Source organism: Pongo pygmaeus, chromosome 15, assembly GCF_028885625.2.
Source record: "Pongo pygmaeus isolate AG05252 chromosome 15, NHGRI_mPonPyg2-v2.0_pri, whole genome shotgun sequence".
In the NCBI taxonomy this organism is placed as follows: Eukaryota; Metazoa; Chordata; class Mammalia; order Primates; family Hominidae; genus Pongo; species Pongo pygmaeus.
The window spans coordinates 91,855,048-91,878,155 of record NC_072388.2 but is presented as its reverse complement, the minus strand read 5'-3'; the positions used below and the strand labels follow the sequence as shown (position 1 = coordinate 91,878,155).

Below are 23,108 nucleotides of genomic sequence, written 5' to 3'. Positions count from 1 at the left end.
GAGTGAGTAAGAATCCAAGGAAGACAGCACAGGGAGATGGAAAGGGGAAGACAGGAGCATCCATTGGGAAGAAGTGGCAAACACTAAGAATTACTTACAAGTGACTTCAGCTGCTTTCTGTCTGGCTCTACTCACTAAAGTCCATCTGGAAAGGTCTTGTTTAATGGGGATGAAAAACCATTATTTTAGAAAAGAAAACTGCATATTTTTCTTTTATTTATGTATTTATAAAAAGATTTACACCAATCAGGCCTGTAACATGTACAAAGTAAATCTCTCTTTGCAAAGTTAAATATATGAAAATCCAAAAGCAGACTGAATTATAAAAAAAAAAACTTTTTATTTTTGTCACTAAATACAATTAGTTTCCCTGATTATAACCCATAATCAATATCACCTAACATACAGATGGTCTGTGCAGAGGCGAACAACCCCAGTGTCTTTCTCTACATATATATTAGGACCACTAAACTCAGAAATAGCAGAGCTGAGCTTGTCAAATTATTGTCTGTTTTAGAAACTCTTACCATTTAAAGGAAATTGGAAGATTTAGGTAGAATACTTGTATAATAACTTAAAAAGTTAAAAGCTTGTAGTGATAAAATAATCTTGTGCACTGTTCTCAGAAATTTTAGGCAATTGGCCTTCTTGCAGATCCCAAGTCTAGAAAAAGACAACCAATCACTGCAACAACTGGGCTTGGTTCATTTGCCATATGGTTGGTCGTGGTGCATTTCTGGTGTGTAAGTCAACAGAACAATCATGACCCAGAGGTGAAGCAAAGCCTAGAGAAAGAAAAAGCAATTTGTGGATTAGCCAATAAACCAATCTTTACCAAAGGCCTACTGGACACTGAGGGAAGGCACTATGTCTTACCTGCCTCTGTATCCCCTATGGGACACATGAAGGAATGAATGAAACAACTAAATGAGCTCAGTGTAACGGAAGGTAATAAAGACTTGCTACTCCTACAGAATTCAGTTGAGGAAGTCAGCTCTGAACTTCAACACATTCACAATATGCACGTGTATGCAAAATAATCAGGTGATTATAATGCAGAGTGATTAAAACTGCTAGATACACATGAAGTTGGTTAGAAAACACTTTTAAAACAGTTATAGTTGGTATTTTGAAAGAGAGTTTAACCAACGTTCGGTGAAGAAGAGATGGGAAAATATTCTAGACAGGAATAATGTGTCAGGTTTCAGAGGCTGACGTAGGGCCCAGAACACGATTCATAGTGACAAATTTAATTCCCTCATGGTAGTACCGAAATGATACGAGATTCCATCACTAAGTGCCTCACCACTTTGTCGTGGGCCAGAAATCACATCTCATGGGCACCATCTCATGACAGTGCCCGTGTTACTCATAATCACTAACACCTGGGAAATCAACCCCTCTGGGACATATTCTGAATGCTTTCTGATGCCATTCAATTTTTTTTTGTACTCCCCACGCTTTCCTTCTTAAAAACTTGTTATTATGCCAGGTGCAGTGGCTCACACCTGTAATCCCAGCACTTTGGGAGGCCGAAGAGGGCGGATTACTCGAGGTCAGGAGTTCAAGACCAGCTTGGCCAACATAGTGAAAACCCATCTCCTAAACATAGAAAAATTCGCTGGGTGCAGTGGCATGTGCCTGTAGCCCCAGGTACTCGGGAGGCTGAGGCAGGAGAATCGCTTGAACCTGGGAGGCGGAGAATGCAGTGAGCCAAGATCATGCCACTGCACTCCAGCCTGGGTGACAGAGCGAGTGAGACTCAGTCTCAGAAAAAAAAAAAAAAAACAAAGCACAACACAAAACCTGTATTTAAAGGAATAACTCTTCCCTCTAGTGGATCACAGAGAAATTTCTTTTCAAGAAAACAGCCCATCTTAATTCAACCCAACTACTTTTAGACATACCCACTCCAAATAGTTAGCAGCCTTTTTAGGCACACAGTACACGCGAAATGGCATCCCAAACTACCGTAACCATTTTACTAGAAGTAAGAAATCTGGGAGAAAGTAAATCAACCTTGAGATTCTTTTAGAAAATAAAGCAAAACACATGAAAACAATTAAAGCAACTTTACAATGTCAAGATAAAAAATTGTTTTGTATTCAAATTGTTTTTATCATTAGAAGGGCTTTAAAATGGAGGTAACTATTAGACTGCGTTTAATTTTATTTGTAGGAAAAGCCTTTGAGGAATTTATATTCTAGACATAATGAATTGTCAATTTATACTCTACCAAAAGAAATCTTAATTACTAAAACTGAGTTCTCTCTTTCCAAACTGTCTGCTGGCTGGGTGCGTTGGCGCATTCCTGAAATCCCAGCACTTTGAGAGGCCAAGGTGGGAGGATCACTCGAGCCCAGAAGTTTGAGACCATCCTGGGCAATATGGTGAAACCCTGTCTCTACAAAAAATACAAAAATTAGCTGGGCATGGTGGTGCATGCCTGTAGTCCCAGCTACTTGGGCGGCAAAGGTGGGAGGATGGCTTGAGCCTGGGAGGTAGAGGCTGCAGTGAGCCAAGATTGCACCACTGCACTCCAGCCTCGGCAAAAGAGCCAGACCCTGTTTCAAAAAAAACAAAAAAAAAATTGATTGATTGCTAAAACATCAATAAGATCAGTAGCCAAAACAAACAAACAAACAAACAAAAAAACTAGTCAAAAATTAAGTGCAGCATTGTTTTTTCAAACAAGCTTACTTACCATATATATAATTACAAAAACTCGCGCTATGGGGTATCTTCGGAGAAAAATTCCCAGGCGAATACTGTGCAGACACAGGTGTGGGGGAGAGAGGAGAGAGGAGAAGAGAGTCACAGTCAAAACAAATCTTCTTGTGGTAATATCTAATGATGCTGATAAATTTCACTCATTTAAACTATTTATGTGGCTACCACAGAAGAACAATTTTTATAGCAGACTGTTAAATGATTACTTGAAATAATAATATAAAAATGTCATAGAGGTAAACAAATGCTTTTATCATTATTTGGGGCTTGGCTGTTAAACTTCAGCACAGGTATTTCTCTTAATTCTACAGCCACAATTGTAGGAGGCCAACTTGATCCCTCTCTAAATCTTTTTTTTTTTTTTTGAGACGGAGTTTCTCTCTTGTCGCCCAGGCTGGAGCGCAATGGCACAATCTCCGCCCACAGCAACCTCTGCTTCCTGGGTTCAAGCAATTCTCCAGCTTCAGCCTCCTGAGTAGCTGGGATTACAGGCGCGCCACTACCACCACGCCTGGCTAATTTTTTTGTATTTTTAGTAGAGACAGGGTTTCGCCATGTTGGCCAGGCTGATTTCAAACTCCTGACCTCAGGTGATCCGCCTGCCTCAGCCTCCCAAAGTGCTGGGATTACAGGTATGAGCCACCATGCCCGGCCTAAATCTTTTTTTAGCAGAATTAAAGAAGTTACAAAAGATAAGGTGAGTGTCAACTATGTGACTGGGGAAAAAAGAGTCTGGTTGGCATTAACCTGCAAATAGCTAATCCCGAAGCTTTTGTATAGATACATGCTTCTAAAAGGTACAAAGCTATAAACTCATGCATTTGAATAAATAGTGTGGAAGCAATATGATGTCCAGATCTATTACGCCTCTGCAACATTTTTTTCCCTATCAAGACAGATACATGCAGAAGCAATACCCCTTTCTGCTTCTTTCATTGCCACTAGCACAATGTCTTACACATAGGTTCTCTAACAACTATGTATGTTGAATAAATGAATAGTTGAACTAGATGTGCTTAATTTGGACATAATGGCTATGGCATCCTAGTTCTGAGGCTTCCGTCATCTTGGTATATCATTCTTATTTTTAATACAATAGCTCAATTCTGACACAAAAAGGTACAAAAACATTATTATGCCACAAATCATTAAAACTTTTCATTATAAACACTACAAAGAAAAAGTGTACAGTAGGTTATTTAGACAAGAATCTTATCAATGCTATATGTAAACTATTAAAATATTTTTTTGATACGGCAGATGTCAGCTAATATAAAAAATTTACATATACATAAACATAAATTTTGTTATTTATATAAAATATAGAATACAATGAGTGCTGTTCAGTTATATATAGTAGCATCTTTTATTCTAATAGCATGATAAAATTCTGGGATAAAACATTCAAATGGATACTTTTACATGAAGTAGAGGCTTTCTCAATAAAATTTAATGAAGTTTTTAAAAATATAATTTATTATAGAAAGAAGAGATACAGTCAGGATTAATCATCTTCAATAAAATGTAGGCATTGGCAGACCTCTTGACATAATTTTATGACATGATATTTCAAATATTATGAAAGAAGTCACTGTGAAAGTATAATATAACTGTAAAATAAATAAAAGTGTGTATAAGTGTAAAATATCATGATAGGAGTAAGTCACTTTAAATATAGATTCTGCCTGATGGGAGTCACTGTGATTGAAACCCTGAAAAACGTAAAAACAGCTGATGGTCCATCACTCATCCCTACTGGCATTGCTTACCTAAACTGATCAATTGAACTAGCAGCTTTGCGAACTTTTCCATACATTCCTGCCAGATTAGTTTCTGTGTCATTAAAAAGAACAGGAACATTTCGCAGACGAGTGCCTGTTTAAATAAGAAAATAAATTAGTGTACTGACATAAAAATTAACTACGACAATTATAATTGGAAATACACTGTATTACATGTGGAAGGAATTTTCAAGGGCAACTTTCTAAGCATCACCCCAAAGTAGATGAAACTATAAAGAAAGGACAGGTAAATTTGATGACATAAATGTTTAAATATCCATATCCACAACAAGAAAAAATTTTAAAATAAGAAAATGATTTTAGCAAAAATTAAGAAATTTACAAATACTAAGCGTTGACAAGAGTCAATATTAATGGGCCCTTTGTTCCTATGCGAGGAGGAGGGAGGCCGGGTGTTCTTTCTATGAGGCAGAGGACTCCCAAATGTATACTCCAGCCCAGAGGCTTCATCCCCTGCCAGACTCATCCAACTGCCTTTTCGCTTCCATCCAGATGTCTAATGGGCACCCCAAAGCCTGCCTAACACTACAATTCGGAGTTCTTGCCCTTGCTGTCAACCTGCCTCAGCTGCCATTTCCCTGTCTCAGGACATCACAATTCCAATCCTTCCATCTGCTCAGGCCAAAACTCTTGACTCCCTTCTCTCAAACTCCGTATCTTATCTGCCAGCATATTCTGTCAGCTTACCTTTAAAATAAATTCTCAATCCACCCTCACAATCCCACTCAGTTCTAGACTACCATCTCTCACATGGATTAATGCAATGGCTACCCACCCACCTCCGGCCTCCTCTCGCCCTGTCTCCCTGCTTCCACTTTTAGCCCTGTGCAGTCTATTCTTGACACGGCAGTCAGAGGCAGCCTATTAAAGTGCAAGTCTGATCAGTCCCCCCTCAAGATCCTTCAATGGCTTCCTACCTCATTCAGACTAAGAGTCCCCATACAGGCCTCAACGGCCTACTCTAAGCTCTCTGGATTCATCTTACACAAGTGTCTTCTTCACTCAGTCTATTCCAGAGGCCCTGGCCTCCTTGCTGTTCCTGAAACATGCCAGGAACATGCCTGCCTCAAGACCTTTGTGCCTGCTCTTCTTTCTGCCTGGAACACTTTTTTTCTATGCCTCCTCATTGTTCACTATCTTACCTCCTTTGGGACTTTAAAGAAGTGACACTTTTCAATGAGGTCTTCCTGATCACCCTTTTTAAATTACAGTGCCATCCCCTTACCTGGCACCCAGTATCTCTTAAACAATTGTTTTTTATTAAAAGAAATAATTTAAAGCCAAAGAACTAAGAAATTTGCTGAATGACAATTTGTAGACTTTACAAAGTTCCAAGATTAAAAATCTGATCTGTTGATGCTTATACTATCTTACACATTATTTTTTAATTACGTATGTTGGGAATCTATAGATTTCTTTAGATACGGTTATGTGAACTATGTATTAGCTCTAATACCCATAACTATTTACTGAAGATTATTAAAGCAAATCTTGTTTCAAGTGTCCTGAAAGCTCCTCTCTGCTGAACTCCTCGCCTTGTCAGCATCATCTTGTTAAGTGTCTCAGACATTTCAATATAATTATCAATCCTCAGACTACTTTCCCCAAGTCTAATACCGGTGAGGACTATTAATTGGTCCATTATCCGGTTCACTAACAACAATACTAAACAGTACACGGCCCAGGTCTCATATCAGAAAATTGAGTCCTTCACTGGATGAAGTTTCTTTCAAATAAAAATGGTCTTTCTATAACTTTTCAAAACCATGTTTGAATGAAATGTTCTTTTGAGATTCCTTTTTTGATTACCTTCACCATTGTCAATTCCAGACATATTAATCGAAGACCCGTTACTACTACTTCCAGAGGCGGAGTTCATCTGCTGTTCGAGGCGCTCCAGTTGAAAGACCAGGGAGTTCTTTTCTGTGCTGAGACTCTCCAGCATGGTCTGTTTCTGGATGAGAGTCTCTGTTAGCTGATGGAGTCGATTTTCTAACTCAGACTGACTGCTATTGCTTAAAGTTTTATTGGTAAGCTGAAAGAGAAAGTGTTCACAAAATTCTTACATAAAATGAAAGTCATACAATACAGAAATCACACTACTACATTTTCATAGGTAAATTGTGACATTCATTGATTTCTCAAAACTCTATACTGACTCAATGTCTACAGAAGTGCTTTTCAAAAACTGGGGTCATGAAATCAATTTGGTGGGTCAAAATCAGCATTTTAAAAAATGTAATAGAATAGAATGGGACATATTCTGATATTTATGTCACACATAGTATATAAAAGTATAATTCTGTGAAACTCCTGTTTCAGTTTTGTACATGTAAGTGCATGTGAGTATTGAGACACGATGTAAACTGTTTTTCTTACTGAGGCATCATGGTCAAAATATTTCAAGGCATGGGTTTAGAGGACACAATCCACACCTTTCAACGGGGATTCAAAAGCCTCCGTCATTCAACAGTTATGGTGCAGCGCAAAGATCACACTCTGAGGTTTTCATCTCTGCTCTGCAATTTTCAAGCTATTTGACTTCGGATTAATTGCTATACTTCTCTGAATCTGTTTCCTCATCTGTAAGTGAAGATGACAGCACCTGTTGCACATGGTATTTAGGGATAGTAAATGATAGTTGTCCTAGGAGACTCTGGCTGAAAGTTGATACTTAACGACTTCCTTCTTTCCATCTTCCATCTGGTCTTGTCTGTCTCCATCTCCCTCTACTCTCATTCGGCCTTGGCTATGCCGGCCATGTTTCCTCTGTTTGGAAACTCAGTCCCCTTCTCTTATCTAGGCTCAACCTGCCTTTCTTTCTTATAAATCCCTTACAGCACTCCCCACAAATTAAGTACACCACAACAAATAACTACCAGATGGAATTATATTGACTATAAACTAAGGTTTACTACTTAAAAAAGAATGCTCTATTTTAAGATTGCACTGTGATCCCCTAATCAACATACTTCATACTCTTTGTTGAAGTCCTCTCTAATCACTCTAGCCCAGGTTAATCTTAGCCTTCTTGGTAAATGTCTTGGTATTTATCAGTCACTCCGATAACGCTGTTTTATGGGAGTCAATTTTGCCTCCTCAATGAAACTGTAAGTCAGCTTCATGAGGGCAAGAATCATTGTCTACATCAATACAGTTTTGAAAAAAGTTTGATCTAAGTTTAAAACCCCAGCTCTGACATTTCCTAGCTACAGTATCTCGGGAAAGCTATTAAATCTGAGCCTGTTTCCTTGTTCATAGGATACAATGCTTACTTAAATTAACATATAAAACACCTAATATGGTACCTGTCATATGGTAGGCACTTAAAAAATTAGCTTCCTTTCTTATGAATCCTTTACAGCACTCCCCACAAATTAAGCACACAACAAATAACTACCAGATGGAATTTTATTGAGTATAAACTAAGCTTTACTATTTTTAAAAGAATGCTCAATTTTAAGATTGTACTATGATCCCCTAATCAACATACTTCAAGATTTTTTAATCAAGGTAAAATCTATATAGTGAAATACCCAGGTATTAAGCATAAAACGAATTGTGACAAATGTTTGACGGTATAGCCAACATCCAGATCAAAACAAAGAATGTTTCCATCACCCTAGACAATCACTATTCTGATTTCTATTACCAGGATTTAGTTTTGCCTATTCTTGAATTTCCTGAGTGGAATCACACAGTATGAATCCTTTTGCATATGGCTTAAAAAAAAAAAATTCATCTGAGTTGTTAGTTTGCCGAATGGTTTGCAATTTGTTTATCCATTACCTGCTGATGGACATTTGGGTTGTTTCCAATTTACGCTATTTATGAACAAGCATGTTATAAATATTCATGTACAAGTCTTCTAGTGGTCATATGTCTTCATTTACACTGGGTAAATATCTAAAGTCACAGGTTAGATGTATGTTAGCCTTATCAGAAACAGCCAGTTTTCCAAAGTGGTTGTGCTGCTGTGCACTTCCACCAGCAGTGGGTGCGAGTTCCAGCTGCACCACATCCTCACCAACACATGCTACTGCCAATCTTTCCCATTTCAGCCATTCTAGTGGGTGTGTGGTAGTATACCTTAGTGATGACTCTGAGCACCTATTCACATGCTTATTTCATCATTCATATACAGGCACACCTCAGAGATAATATGGGTTTGGTCCACTGGAATAAAGTGAATATTGCAATAAAGTCAGTCACACGAATTTTTTGGTTCCTCAGTGCATATAGAAGTTATATTTACGCCAGGTGTGGTGACACACGTGTGTAATTCCAGCACTTTGGGAGGTCAAGGTAGGAGGATTGCCTGAGCCCAGGAGTTCAAAACCAGCTTGGGCAACATAATAAGACCCCACCTCTACAAAAAATTTACAAATTAGCTGAGTGTGGTGGTACATGCCTGTAGTCCCAGCCACTTGGGGGGCTGAGGTGGGAGGACCACTAGAGCCTGGGAGGTTGAGGCTGCAGTGAGCTGTGATCGCGCCACTGCACTCCAGCCCGGGTGACAGAGCAATATCCTGTCTCCCAAAAACAACAACAACAAAAAGCTGTATTTACAATATATTGTAGTCTATTAACAGTGCAGTAGCATTATGTCTAAAATAACAATGTGCATACTTTAAATCAGGGATGTCTAATCTTTTGACTTTCCTGGGCCACACTGGAAGAATTATCTTGGGCCACACATAAAATACACTAACACTAATGATAGCTGATAAGCTAAAAAAAAAAAAAAAAAAAAAAAAATACCACAGTCACAAAAAAAAATCTCCTAATGATTTAAGTTTACGAATTCTGTGTTGGGTTGACTATGGGTTGGACAAGCTTGCTTTTGCTTTTGAGACGGAGTTTGCTCTGCCGCCCAGACTGGAGTGCAATGGTGTGATCTCACCTCACTGCAACCTCTGCCTCCCAGGTTTAAGCTATTCTCCTGCCTCAGCCTCCTGAATAGCTGGGATCACAGGTGCCTGCCACCACGCTCGGCTAATTTTGTATTTTTAGTAGAGACAGGGTTTCACCATGTTGGTCAGGCTGGTCTCAAACTCCTGACCTCAGATGATCCACCTGCCTCGGCCTCCCAAAGTGGTGGGCTTACAGGCGTGAACCACCACGCCCGGCCCAAGCTTGCTTTAAATAAACATGCTAACCATCATTTGAGCCTTCAGTGAGTCCTAATCTTTTTGTTGGTGGAGAATCTTGCCTTGATGTTGATGGCTGCTGACTGATCAGAATGGTGGCTGCTGAGGGCTGGGGTGGATGTGGCAATTTCTTAAAATAAGATAACAACAAAGTTTGTCACATTGATGGGTTCTTCCCTTCACGAAAGATTTCCCAGTAGCATGTAATGATGTTTGATAGCATTTTACTCACATCAGAACATCTTTCAAAACTGGAGTCAATCCTTCAACACTCTGCCAGTGCTTCATCAACTAAGTTAATGTAGTATTCTAAATTCTTTGTTGTCATTTCAACAATGTTCACAGCATCTTCACCAAAAGTGGATTCCATCTTAAGAAATCACTTTCTTAGCTCATCGGTAACAAGCAACTCATCTGTTTAAGTTTTATTATGAGATTGCAGCAATTTAGCCACATCTTCAGGCTCCATTTCTAATTCTAGTTCTCTTGCTATTTCTACCACGTTTAATTACTTCTTTCAGTGAAGTCTTGAACTCCTCAAAGCCATCCTTGAGGGTTGGAATCAGCTTCTTCCACACTCCTGTTAATGTTGATATTTTGGCCTCCTCCCATGAATCACAAATGTTCTTAATGGCATCTAGTATAGTGAATCTTTCCCAGAAGGTTCTCAATTGATTGTGCCTCAAGATCCAACTAAGGAATGTATGGCAGCAATAGCCTTATAAAAAGTATGTCTTAAGTGATAAGACTCGCCAGGCACAGTGGCTCACTCCTGTAATCTCAGCACTCTGGAAGGCTGAGAGGGGAGGATTACTTGAGCCTAGGAGTTTGAGACCAGCCTGGGGAACATAGTGAGACCTCATTTCTACAAAAAATAAACAAAAGTAGCCAGGCGTGGTAGCTTGCACTTGTAATCCCAGCCACTCGGGAAGCTGAGGTGGGAGGATCGCTTGAGCCCAGGAGGTGGAGGTTGCAGTGAGCCAAAATCACACCACTGCACTCCAGCCTGGGTGACAGAGTGGGACCTTGTCTCAAAAATAAATTAACTGGCTAGGTGCAGTGGCTCATGCGTGTAATCTCAGCACTTTGGGAGGCTGACGCAGGTGGATTGCTTGAGGCCAGGAGTTGGAGACCAACCCGGCCAACATGGCAAAACCCCGTCTCTACCAAAAATACAAAAATTAGCCCAGTGTGCTGACATGCACCTGTAATCCCAGTTACTTGGGAGACTGAGGCACAAGAACTGCTTGAACCCAAGAGGCAGAGGTTGCAGTGAGCTGAGATCAGGCCACTGCACTCCAGTCTGGGCAACAGAATCAGGCTCTGTCTCAAAAAATAAAAATAAATAAATTAATTAATTTAATTAAATAATGAGACTTGAAAGTCAAAATTATACCTTGGGCTGCCGAATGGATATTGTATTGGCAGGTATGATTTCATAAACAATGGATGAAACAAAAATGTTTTCATAAACAACACTAATCTCCTTGTACAGCTCTATTAGAGTTCTTGGGTGACCAGGAATGTTGTCAATAAGCAGTAATATTTTAAAAGGAATCTTTTATTCTGAGCAGTAGGTCTCAACAGTGAGCTTAAAATACTCAGTAAACCATGCTGTGAACAGATGTGCTGTCATCTAGGCTTTGTTGTTCCCTTTACAGAGCACAAGCAGCACAGATTTAGCATCATTCTTAAGGGTCTTAGGATTTCCAGAATTGTAAATGAGCACTGGCTTTAACTTAAAGTCACCAGCAGCATTAGCCCCTAACAAGAGAGTCAGCCCGTCCTTTGAAGCTTTGAATCCAGGCAGTGACTTCTCCTCTCCTGGAGAAGGAGCTATGGAAGTCCTAGATAGCATTTTCTTCCAATAGAAGGCTGTTTCATCTACACTGAAAATCTGTTGTTTAGTGCAGCCATTTTCATCAATGATCTTGGCTAGATCTCCCAGATAACTTGCAGCAGTTTCTCCATTAGCACTTGCTGCTTCACTTTGCATTTTTACATTTGGGAGATGGCTTCTTCCCTTACACCTCATAAACCAAACCTCTGCTAGCTTCAAACTTCTCTTCTGCAGCTTCCTCACCTCTCTTAGCCTTCATAGAACTGAAGAGAGTTAGAGCCTTGCTCTGGATTAGGCTTCGGCTTAAAAGAATGTTCTGGCTGGTTTGATCTATCCAGACCACTCAAACTTTCTCCTTGTCAGCAATAAGGCTGTTTGGCTTTCTTATCATTCGTATGTTCACTAGAGTAGCATTTTTAATTTCCTTCAAGAAGTTTTCCTTTGCATTTAAAACTTGGCTGACTGGTGCAATAGGCCTAGTTTTTGGCCTATCTTGCCTTTTGACATGCCTTCTTCACTAAGCTTAATCATTTCTTGCTTTTCACTTAATGTGAGAGACATCTGACTCTTCCTTTCACTTGAACACCTAGAGGCCATTAATTGGCCTGATTTCAATATTGCTGTGTCTTAAAGACTAGAAAGGCCTGAGGAGAGGGAAAGAGATGTGGGAATGGCCAGCTGATGGAGCTGTCAGAACACACACATTTATGGATTAAGTTCAAGGTCTTATGTGGGTGCAGTTTGTGTGCCCCCAAAACAATTACAATAGTTATATAAAAGGTCACTGATTACAGATCACCACAGATATAATAAAAAAATCAGAAATATTGTGAGAATTACCAAAATGTGACACAGACATGAAGTGAGCACATGCTGTTGGAAAAATGGTGTGGACAGACTTGCTTGATGCAGGGCTGTCACAAACTTTCAATTTGGTAAAAATGTAGTATCTGCAAACTGCAATAAAGAGAAATGCAATAAAACAAGGTGTGCTTTTTTCTTCTTTTTGGAAGGGTCTATTCAAGTCTTTTACCTATTTAAAAGAAATGGCTGTGCACCTTATTACTAAGAGTTCTTATCCTGGTTATAAATCCTTTATATCAGATATATATATACACAGAGAGAGAGAGAGTAAATATTATTTCCCAATCTGTGGCTTACCTGTTTTTATTTTTATAGTCTCTTTTGATAAGAAGAAAATTTTAATTTTTATGAATAGCAATTTATCATTTTCTTCTACAGTTAGTGCTTTTTGTATCTTCTCTAAGAAATCTGTCAGCCTCCAAATTGCAAAAAGATTCTCCTATACTTTCTCCTAGAAGCTTTATAGCTTAGGCTTAGCGTCATCTCAAATTAATTTTTGGTAACTTTGCAAGTCTAATTAGGGGATAAAAATAAAGGTTCATTTTTTTTCTCTGTATGTTTTCATCTACTCCCATGCAATAATTTTCTTTTTTTTCTCTTTTCTTTTTTTTTTTTTGAGATAGAGTCTGGCTCTGTCTCCCAGACTGGAGTGCAGTGGCACAATCTTGGCTCACTGCAACCTCTGCCTTCTGGGTTCAAGTGATTCTCCTGTCTCAGTCTCTCAAGTAGCTGGTATTACAGGTCTGCACCACCATGCCCAGCTAATTTTTTTGTATTTTCAGTAGAGACAGGGTTTTGCTATGTTGGCCTGGCTGGTCTTGAACTCCTGGCCTCAAGTGATCTGCCCACCTTGGCCTCCCAAAGTGCTGGGATTACAGGCGTGAAAAATGAAAAAACATTCAAACTGGCAACCTATTTTTTTAACCTACATGCAGAAAGCCCAAAAATAATAAGATAATTCTTTATTGTTCATTCAGAATAAATCTTAACTCACTCCAATTGCGTGATTTTTTTTTTTTTTTTTGGCAATGTATTAAGATGCTGATCTCTTTTCAAATTGTACAAGTCAACTTAATTCTACAGGACAAAGGTTTTGCTCTCTTCTAATTCGAGGAAAAACCTTTAAGAGAAATCCTCCTATGGTTAATTCTTTCCTTTTAAGAAACAAAGTCTCTCTCTGTTGCCCAACTAGAGTACAGTGGGGTGATCATAGCTCACTGCAGCCTTGAACTCCTAGGCTCATGTGATCCTTATGTCTTAGCCTCCCACGTAGCTGGGACTTACAGGTATGTGCCACCATGCACCTAATTAAAAATATTTTTTTAGAGATGAGGGTCTCGCTATGTTGCCCAGGCTGATCTTGAACTCCTGACCTCAAGTGATCTCCCTGCCTCAGCCTCCCAAGTAGTTAGGACTACAGGCATAAGCCACCCTATGGTTTTTTTCTTTTTTTTCAGACAGGGTCTCACTCTGTCACTCAAGGTGGAGTGTAGAGGTGCACTGAGAGCTCATGCGGCCTTGACCTCCCAGGCACAAGTGATCCTCCCATATCAGCCTCTGAGTAGCTAGGACTACAGGTGTGTGCCATCATGCCTAATTTTTTGATTTTTTGTAGAGACAAGGTCTCACTATATTGCCCAGGCTGGTCTCAAACTGCTGAACTGAAGCGGTCCTCCTGCCTCGATCTCCCAAAGTGTTGGGATTTCAAGCATGAACCACCTCACCTGGCCTAATTCTTGATTAACAAAAATGGTGCAATACTTCAGATACAGTAGGTACTCAACAAATATTTAGCAAATATAGAACAAGGATTAAACCGATTGGTGGTTTTTGCTCCTTTTTTTGACTTTCTGCTAGCACATCATGTGACCATTTGTCAGTATTTCACAAAATAGGCAACGGAAGAAGGGAATGCTCAAATCAGTGAGCTGTTCTCAACTCTTACAAAAATTAAGACAAAATATTTCAAAACATTTAAAATTATGGACTACTATCAAGTCTGGAAACTTAAAAGACCAAAATTATTTGACTTTTCATAGTTCAAACTAAGCCATTAACTAACTAAAAAATAAAGAATCAATCTTTATGTAAATTATTTAAATGATTATTAAGTCCATTAAATCAATCGTCTAAGCCTAAGGAAGGAAAGGACAACTATGATTACAGGGAATGTGAAAGTGGGAGTCTATCAGCCAATGATAAAGGCTTTGGTAAGTCTGGGTGGTAGGCACATGAGTGTCATTATTTTCTGTATGTTTTACATTTTCAGGGTTAAAAAAATATCTTGATGACTTTATGGAAGACTGATCAATCATTAATAGGAAGATTTATTATTAGATTTTTCTTAGGAAAATGAAATCACAATGATGAACCTGGCAATCAGCACAACCACACTGATGTCAAAAGGTCTGAAATTTCGGCGTAATTCTCATCTACTTGGTGACTTTGGCTACAAGATACTTCTATAAGAAGCAAATCACAGAACAGAGCAAACGTAGACTCAAATGGCATTAGATGAATTTTCTATACCAGGTTGAAAAGAACTTTTGTCACCACTGTTACAAAAGAACTCAGGTGAAAACACGGGGAAAGTTCTTACTGTGTCCTTTTTAAAAAAATGTAGCTTTTCCAGTGGCATCTTTTCACAAGTTGTGAATAGTGATTCATACCTGATTCCTGAGTTTTTGAATTTCTTCGTCTCGATCTTTAATTCTGCTTTGCAATGTGTTCTTTGTTCGATAAAGATCTTCTTCTATATAGTGGAACTCCTACAAAGTGAGGCACAAAGAAAACAGAAGCGAAATAAGTGTCCCCTATTCCATCCTCAGTACCTAAATCAGTGCCTGGCACATGGTAGACAATCAGTGTGTGCTGAACATGTAACTCAGTATATAACTGAGTTTATAACAGAGTGTATTATATAATGAGTATATAACTAAGTGAATAACAGATGGGTCTGATGAAAAGCTGGCACTTCAGTATGTATTATAAACAAAGATCCATAATAAATAATTATTAACAGTGTAAATAATCAGAAACAAAAAAATGTTTATCTTGTAGTAATGAGGAAGAATGGATAATCTCTTCAAGAATCTCAGGTATATGGTATTAATATGACAACAAACTGGAAAAAATATTCATAAAATATATGATAAAGGTCAATATAATGTTCATAAAATAGATTAAAAACACAAACTAGGAACATTTTAAAAATATGCAAAGTACGTGAGACAAAGAAAAACAATAATTCAGTAAGGTGGCAGAATATAAAACAATATATAAAAATCAATAGTTTTATATAAAGCAGTTAGAAGATATGAGAAAAAGGCCCCAAGAAATAATAGTAGCAAAAACAAATTTAACAACAGATGTGTAGAGTACATATAAAGAATACTTTAAAACATTTCTAAAGGGTACAAAAAATACTGGAACATATAAAAAGTCATACCATATTCTTAGGAATACAACATCATAAAGATGTCAATTCTCCTCTAATTAATTCATAAGTTTGACATGATCTCAACAAAAACAAAAGCTGTTTTTTTTTTTAAAAACTACATAAAGTTATTCTAGTATTCATATGGAAAACTGTAAGAAAGAAAAGCCAGGTTGGGCACGGTAGCTCACAACTGTAATTCTAGCACTTGGGGAGGCTGAAGTGGGTGAATTGCTTGAGTCCAGGAGTTCAAGACCAGCCTGAGCAACATAGTGAGACCTCATCTCTACAAAATATAAAAAAATTAGCCAGGCTTGGTGGTGCGTGCCTGTAATCCCAGCTACTCAGGAGGTTGACGTGGGAGAATTACCGGAGCCTGAGGAGGTCAAGGCTGCAGTGAGCTGTGACCGCATCACTGCATTCCGGCCTGGGTGACAGAGTGAAACCCTGGCTCACAAAAAATAAAAATAAAAAAAAAGCCAGAAGCTCTGAAAAGGAGAACGGGTCATGAAGACATTACAACATATAAAATCTCAGAAATCAAAAGCAATGTAGTACTGATGCATAAACAGACAAACTGACTAATGGGAGAGAATAAAAGTCCAGAAGCAGATCTAGATACCTTGAGAATTTACGACATGATAAAGGTGACATCTCAAATCAATAAACTATTTTAAAAAATGATACTAGGAAAAAAGTAGCCATATGGAAGAAAACTAGGTTGGATCTGTGGCTCACCTCACACATCAGAGTAAATTCCTAATAAATCAAAGATTTATATGCAAAAATCAAACCAAAAAAGTACTAGAAGAAAACTACAAAGGCAAATTTCTTTATAATTTCACAAAGAGGAACACTGTGACTGAAAATCCAGAAGCCTTGGTAGAAAGAACGATAAAGTTGACTACATAAAAATCAACTTCTGGCCGGGTGCAGTGGCTCACAACTGTAATCCCAGCACTTTGGGAGGCTGAGGCGGGTGGATCACTTGAGGTCAGGTGTTTGAGACCAGCCCTTGGCCAACATGGTGAAACCCTGTCTCTCCTAAAAATACAAAAATTAGCCAGGCATAGTGGTGAACGTCTATAATCCCAGCTACTCGGGAGGCTGAGGCAGGAGAATTGCTTGAACTCAGGAGGCAGAGGTTGCAGTGAGCCGAGATCGCGCCACTGCACTCCAGCCTGGGCAACAGAGCGACACTCCGTCTCAAAAATCAACTTCTGCATGGCAACAAAACAAAATAAAAACCCTATGCAAACTAAAAGACAGATGACAAGCTGGGAAAAATTATTTGCAATTCATATTATAGACAAAAGGCTAATCTCCCCAAAAAGGCTAATACTTCCAAACTCATTAACAACTGCACTAATGCACTGTTCGTCTGTACAATGGATCACTCAGAGACAGCTCAGAATCTAAGAGTAAAGCACATGCCAATCCAAAAATGTGTCCAAATCACTGAAATACAATGTAGAACAGAGAAGGAGTAACTGGAGTTACTAAGTACTTTCAAAAGCTTTACACTTAACAGTGAAGACAGTGAAGAGTACAGCAGCAGTTCAGGAGCTGTCTGAACAAGTAAAGGTGATACGGCAGCACACTGCTAGAGACTCTGTTAAACATTTAGCTCAAGTTATTCATCACACAAATGGAAAAAAATTGAGAGGTGAGAAAAGAGATTATGAGAAAGGTAATTAGGGTAGGAGAATCACACTTTACAAGGTTTGTCTGATTTCTTTTAAGCTCTAGGCAAGTACAAAACTTAAGGTTGGTATTACTTAAATTAATAAGAAGCACTAAAGGACTCTTCAATTGCAAGATTAAACACTTTCCATTTGAAACATCTGATTACTAAATAAATAGCCCATAGCTACATTAAGCTCCATTTTCTTCTACTTAACTCTCTCATTTTAAAAAGGCACTGGGAAGAGGTACGATAAAACCATCGGCCATAATAAAATGAAAATTATCTCATTAAGCATCAAGAACATTAAATTGTTGCCTTTTAATATATAATAGTGCCTTGAATAAATTAAAATGCAATTTCTGAAATGACAGCTAATCTCATAACTAAATTATCTAAAACTGCCTATGACATACCCTGCAGGTTGTTACTTGGTGAGTTTTTCACTGAGTACTCAGGAAACAGAGTTGAATTACAACTTTTATAATAAAAAACATTTCTCTGAGAAAAGAACAAGTTTCAGAAGTAATAAATCCTAATGAAAAACATCTTTAAAGAATTTAAATACACAAAGATGGAAATGCTAACAGTAAAGCACTGAGAATTATTAGAATAGTTTTCTCTTCTGTAAAATAAAGAGAATAATAGCGATTTACTTGTAAGTAGGAAATAAGATAATATGTACTAAATGCTTATAACAATGTTGTCACTTAGTAAATTAGTGATGTTATTAACATTAGATATAGAATCTTATTCTGAAAATGTGGCTATGTTTAACTCTGTTAATATTGAAACTATTATATGAGTACATTAAAGTAAAATAATTTGGCTTGGGAATACGCAACTGCTAACTGAACAATGAAATATAATTTTAAACATGATTTGTTAGAAGAGTCTGTATAAGACTTTTTTCTCAAGCAGAAAGAACAGTTAATATGGCACTAATATTGTATCTGTATTTTTATTAAATAATATTTACTGCTGTTCCTAGAAAGCACAAATGCAATAAACTATGAAAACCAACTGATGCATATAATACGTTTTGAAGTTTTCTATACTAGGAGATATAACAAAATACAGACAGGGTAATAGAAAGCATTCTGGGCTCAGAAACAGGAAACCTTGGTTCTATTTCATCTTTAATTAGTTGTACCAGGCAAGTGCCATCACCATTCTGTGCCTCCGTTTCTCATCTGTTAAAAAACAAAAATCAAGGAGGATGGTGTAGGGAAAAGAGAGAGAGATCAGACTGTTACTGTGTCTATGTAGAAAAGGAAGACATAAGAAACTCCATTTTGACCTGTACCCTGAACAATTGCTTTGCCCTGAGATGCTGTTAACCTGTAACTTTGCCCCAACCTTGAGCTCACAAACACATGTGTTGTATGGAACCAAGGTTTAAGGGATCTAGGGCTGTGCAGGATGTGCCTTGTTAACAGAATGTTTACAGGCAGTGTGCTTGGTAAAAGTCATCGCCATTCTCCATTCTTGATAAACCAGGGGCACAGTGCACTGCAGAAAGCTGCAGGGACCTCTGCCCTGGAAAGCTGGGTATTGTCCAAGGTTTCTCTCCATGTGATAGCCTGAGATATGGCCTCATGGGATGGGAAAGACCTGACCGTCACCCAGTCCGACACCCGTGAAGGGTCTGTACTGACGAGGGTTAGTAAAAGAGAAGGCCTCTTGCAGTTGAGATAAGAGGAAGGCCTCTTTCTCCTGCCTGCCCATGGGAACTGAACGTCTCAGTATAAAACCCGATTGTACATTTGTTCTATTCTGAGATAGGAGAAAAACCGCCCTGTGGCGGGAGGCGAGACATGTTGGCAGCAATGCTGCTCTGTTAGTCTTTACTCCACTGAGATGTTTGGGTGCAGAGAAGCATAAATCTGGCCTATTTGCACATCCAGGCATAGTACCTTCCCTTGAACTTATTTGTGACACAGATTCCTTTGCTCACATGTTTTCTTGCTGACCTTCTCCCCACTATCACCCTGCTCTCCTACTGCATTCCTCTTGCTGAGATAATGAAAACAGTAATCAATAAATACTGAGGGAACTCAGAGACCGGTGCCGGTGCAGGTCCTCCGTATGCTGAGCGCCGGTCTCCTGGGCCCACTGTTCTTTCTCTATACTTTGTCTCTGCATCTTATTTCTTTTCTCAGTCTCTCGTCCCACCTGACGAGATATACCCACAGGTGTGGAGGGGAAGGCCACTCCTTCAGATGAGATGGGAAGGCAGGAGGAACTTGTAGGGTAACCCTGAGCCCATACTCTAAAAATTTCAGTAAGCTGCTTTCCTGGGAGGTCTCCTCATATGACCGCTAGAGGACAGAGTCTCAGAAGTCATCAATCTCAAATCCTGACCTGCTTCAGTCGCTCCAGTTCTGTCTCTAGTTCTTGTTTGGATGCTTTCTGCCCAGCTATTTGGTCATGCAGATCCTGTAACTGTTCTCTTGCTGATTCTGCTTCATTAACTTGCTGTGCCTCCATATCCTAAAGAGAAAAAGCTTACGTGTAAAAGCAATAATTAACGTTCAGTTCAATATTTATTGAGCAATTATTATTATTTTTTTAAGAATCAGAGTCTCACGTCACCCAGGCTGGAGTGCAGTGGCACAGTCACAGTTCATGGTAGCCTCAAACTCCTGGGCTCAAGGGGATCCTCCCACATCAGCCTCCCAAGTAGCGGGACTATAGGCACATGCCACCAGGCCTGGCTTAATTTTTTTTTTTTTTTTTTAGAGACAGGATATGGCTTTATTGCACAGGCTGGTTGCAAACTCCTGGCCTCAAACAATCCTCCCACAGCACTGGAATTACAGGTGTGTGAGCCACACAACCTGTCTACCATGCAATTACTATGTGCTGGGCTCAGGAGGCACTGAGGAATAAAGGTGAATGAGACATGGTTTCAGCCTATAGGGAGCATATAACCTGACACCTTCATTGTCTACTATGGCTAACAGTTAGCAGAATGAATGGGGTGCTACAGCTGCTGCAGCACATAAGCCATGTGGTTTCATGAGTATAGGCAGAGGCTCACTGGGAGACATATCTTTACTCAAAAGCTAACAGTTTCAAAAAAAATCAGAAACATAATAGCACAAAGGACTTCATTGCATTAGTCCCCTGAAAGTGCAGGTTATAATTAATTTTGCTGTGCATCTGTTCCCCAGTAATCAACATATGATAAGAATATAACTTGTCTCGCATATATCACCAGAAGTTGGCATATAATTTTCTTCTTTTAGCTTTATTGCTTTATTACTATTATTGGTTTTTACATGTTCTCGTGTTCCTTACTCTCATTTCTTTGAACTCACCTTCTGGATTTCCTGTCAAATCTCCTAGTAACAAAAACATGGCTCTAGGTTTCTATATTTTCCCCAAATGGGTTAAGCATGAGTCCATTCATATGGCACAACAGAAGATTAAAATCAGCATCTTATTTTTGCTTTGTTATCTTTTGGTACATTCTGTTTCATACTCATCACCACAAACCTTGGAACTTCACATGCTGTTTGAAAGAACTAAGACTAACAACATGCCCAGATAATCACAGTGCAATCCTCTGAACTCAAACAACTTTGTAGATTTAGAGGAAAAAGCAATAATGACAACTATTTTTCCCTACCTTTGAGTTTTCAGGGTTAGCAGAAGGTAGATTAATCTTTGTCATCAATTTGACTACATCGGGCAAATTCTTGAGAGGCAGGCAGTATGCACAGTGGTCAAAACACGTCCTGGAGTTAGACTAGGTTCTAATCCTGGCTCTGCCACTTTACTAGTCTTGCAGCAAGTTACTTTCCTTCTCCATGCCTAAATTTCTTCAACTATAAAATGAGAATATCATCATCTCCCTCACAGAGTTATGGTAAGGAATAAATGTAAGGATGTATGTTAAGTGCTCTGTGCAGTATCTGGAACATACGTGCTCAGTAAACAATAGCTATTGTAATTATTTCCAATTCTTCCATTTTGTTAGACCTAATACTTATTATACATTGCATAAATTTTGAGAAGGGTAAGAAAATGGGTCAATGTCATTAATGATGCTGATATATTAAATAAAACAAATATTTTTCATACCTCACCAAAAAGACGTGAACAGATATGAGTAAGTTTAGCATCTACCCAATTTCTAAGTTTGCAGGACCGAATTCTTTGGAATTCAAATTCACAGATTAAAAAAAAAAATCCTACTTTAATGAATAACAATAAACCCAGAAATAATAGCAGCTATTATTTAACTGAGGGTCTATTACATGTCAGAAACAATGCTAGGCTCTTTATATTTTATCCTTTATTGTCAAGAGAACCTTTGTTTACCTGCATTCTATAGATGAGAAAATTAAAGCTCCGCAAGATGAAGTGCCTTGTGGAAGCAGCATCTGTTAAGTACCAAAGATGGAATCTATCCAGGTCTGTCTGCTACTCAAGTCTATGCTCTAGACAAGGTATCCTATTCTCACAACTTCTATGCTTTCTTTTGTAGTTCACAAGTCTCACAATGTGCAGAGTTAATGCATGGATGAACATTCTTTACAAAAAGTTTCTTTCTTTTAAGAAAAGGAAGCTCGTTATGCTGCACTTTATTCTTCTCTCACCTTCAGAGACTCCTTCCTACGATATTTATGTCAAAGACCCTGAAGTTTAAGCAAAATAAATGGCCCAACTTTACTTTTAGATTAAATACAGTAATTATACATAAACTATAAATTATAAGAATAAAGATAAAACTGTAATTAGAAGATCATCCCTGAGCCCATACTAACATCAGAAAACATCTCAGCTTCACATGAGCTCAAATCTGATTTGCTTTTAACCACTAGAATGTAAGATCTATAATTATGAAGACCCTGTTCTAACTCCAAACCTAGGCACATGGCAGGCACTTAGTAAATGAATCTGTTTTTTATCACCATAACTTTATGGTCAACTTATGGATTAGAAACCTGGTCGGGCATGGTGGCTCACGTCTCTAATCTCAGCACTTTGGGAGGCCAAGGTGGGCGGATCACTTGAGGTCAGGAGTTCAAGACCAGGCTAGCCAACATGGTGAAACCCCATCTCTACTAAGAATACAAAAATTAGCCAGGTGTGGTGGCGCACGTCTGTAATCCCAGCTACTCAAGAGGCTGAGGCAGAAGAATCCCTGGAACCTGGGAGGTGGAGCGGAGGTTGCAGTGAGCCGAGATCACGCCACTGCACTCAAGCCTGGGCAACAGAGCAAGACTCCATCTCAAAAAGAAAGAAAGAAAGAAAGAAACCTACTGCTTTAGCCCAGCACAGGCTGCAATAGCCCTGCAATCCCAGCACTCTGGGAGGCTGAGGAGGGAGGATCACTTGAGGCCAGGAGTTTGGGACCAGCTTGGACAACACAGGGATACCCTGTCTCTACAAAATACAAAAATTAGCTGGGCATGATGGCATGTGCCTGTAGTTCCAGCTACTTGGGAGCCTGAGGTGGGAAGACTGCTTGAGCCCAGGAGTTCGAGGCTGCAGTGAGCTATGATCACACCACTCCAGGCTGGGAGACAGAGCAAGATCCTGTCTCCGAAAGAAGAGAAGAGGAAGAGAAGAGAAGCGAAGAGAAGCGAGA

At 38.9% G+C, this 23,108-nt stretch overlaps 1 protein-coding gene across 7 annotated transcripts in view; it reads right to left on the bottom strand.

Annotated features, from left to right (window-relative positions):
- Window positions 1-320: 320 nt before the first annotated feature.
- GOLGA5 (golgin A5) overlaps window positions 321-23,108 on the bottom strand; it is a 44,833-nt gene continuing 22,045 nt past the window's right edge. For 4 of the 7 annotated variants that reach the window (XM_054448505.2, XM_054448504.2, XM_054448508.2 and 1 more), the window contains 6 exons: window positions 19,871-19,999; window positions 15,056-15,154; window positions 6,342-6,567; window positions 4,500-4,605; window positions 2,705-2,768; window positions 321-785 (listed from right to left, as the gene is read on the bottom strand). In XM_054448505.2, coding sequence (XP_054304480.1) covers window positions 705-785; window positions 2,705-2,768; window positions 4,500-4,605; window positions 6,342-6,567; window positions 15,056-15,154; window positions 19,871-19,999 — 705 coding nt within the window. In that variant the 3' untranslated portion in view covers window positions 321-704. The remainder of the gene's footprint in view (window positions 786-2,704; window positions 2,769-4,499; window positions 4,606-6,341; window positions 6,568-15,055; window positions 15,155-19,870; window positions 20,000-23,108) is intronic. The other 3 variants (XM_063652027.1, XM_063652028.1, XM_054448509.2) reach the window with 1 other exon arrangement.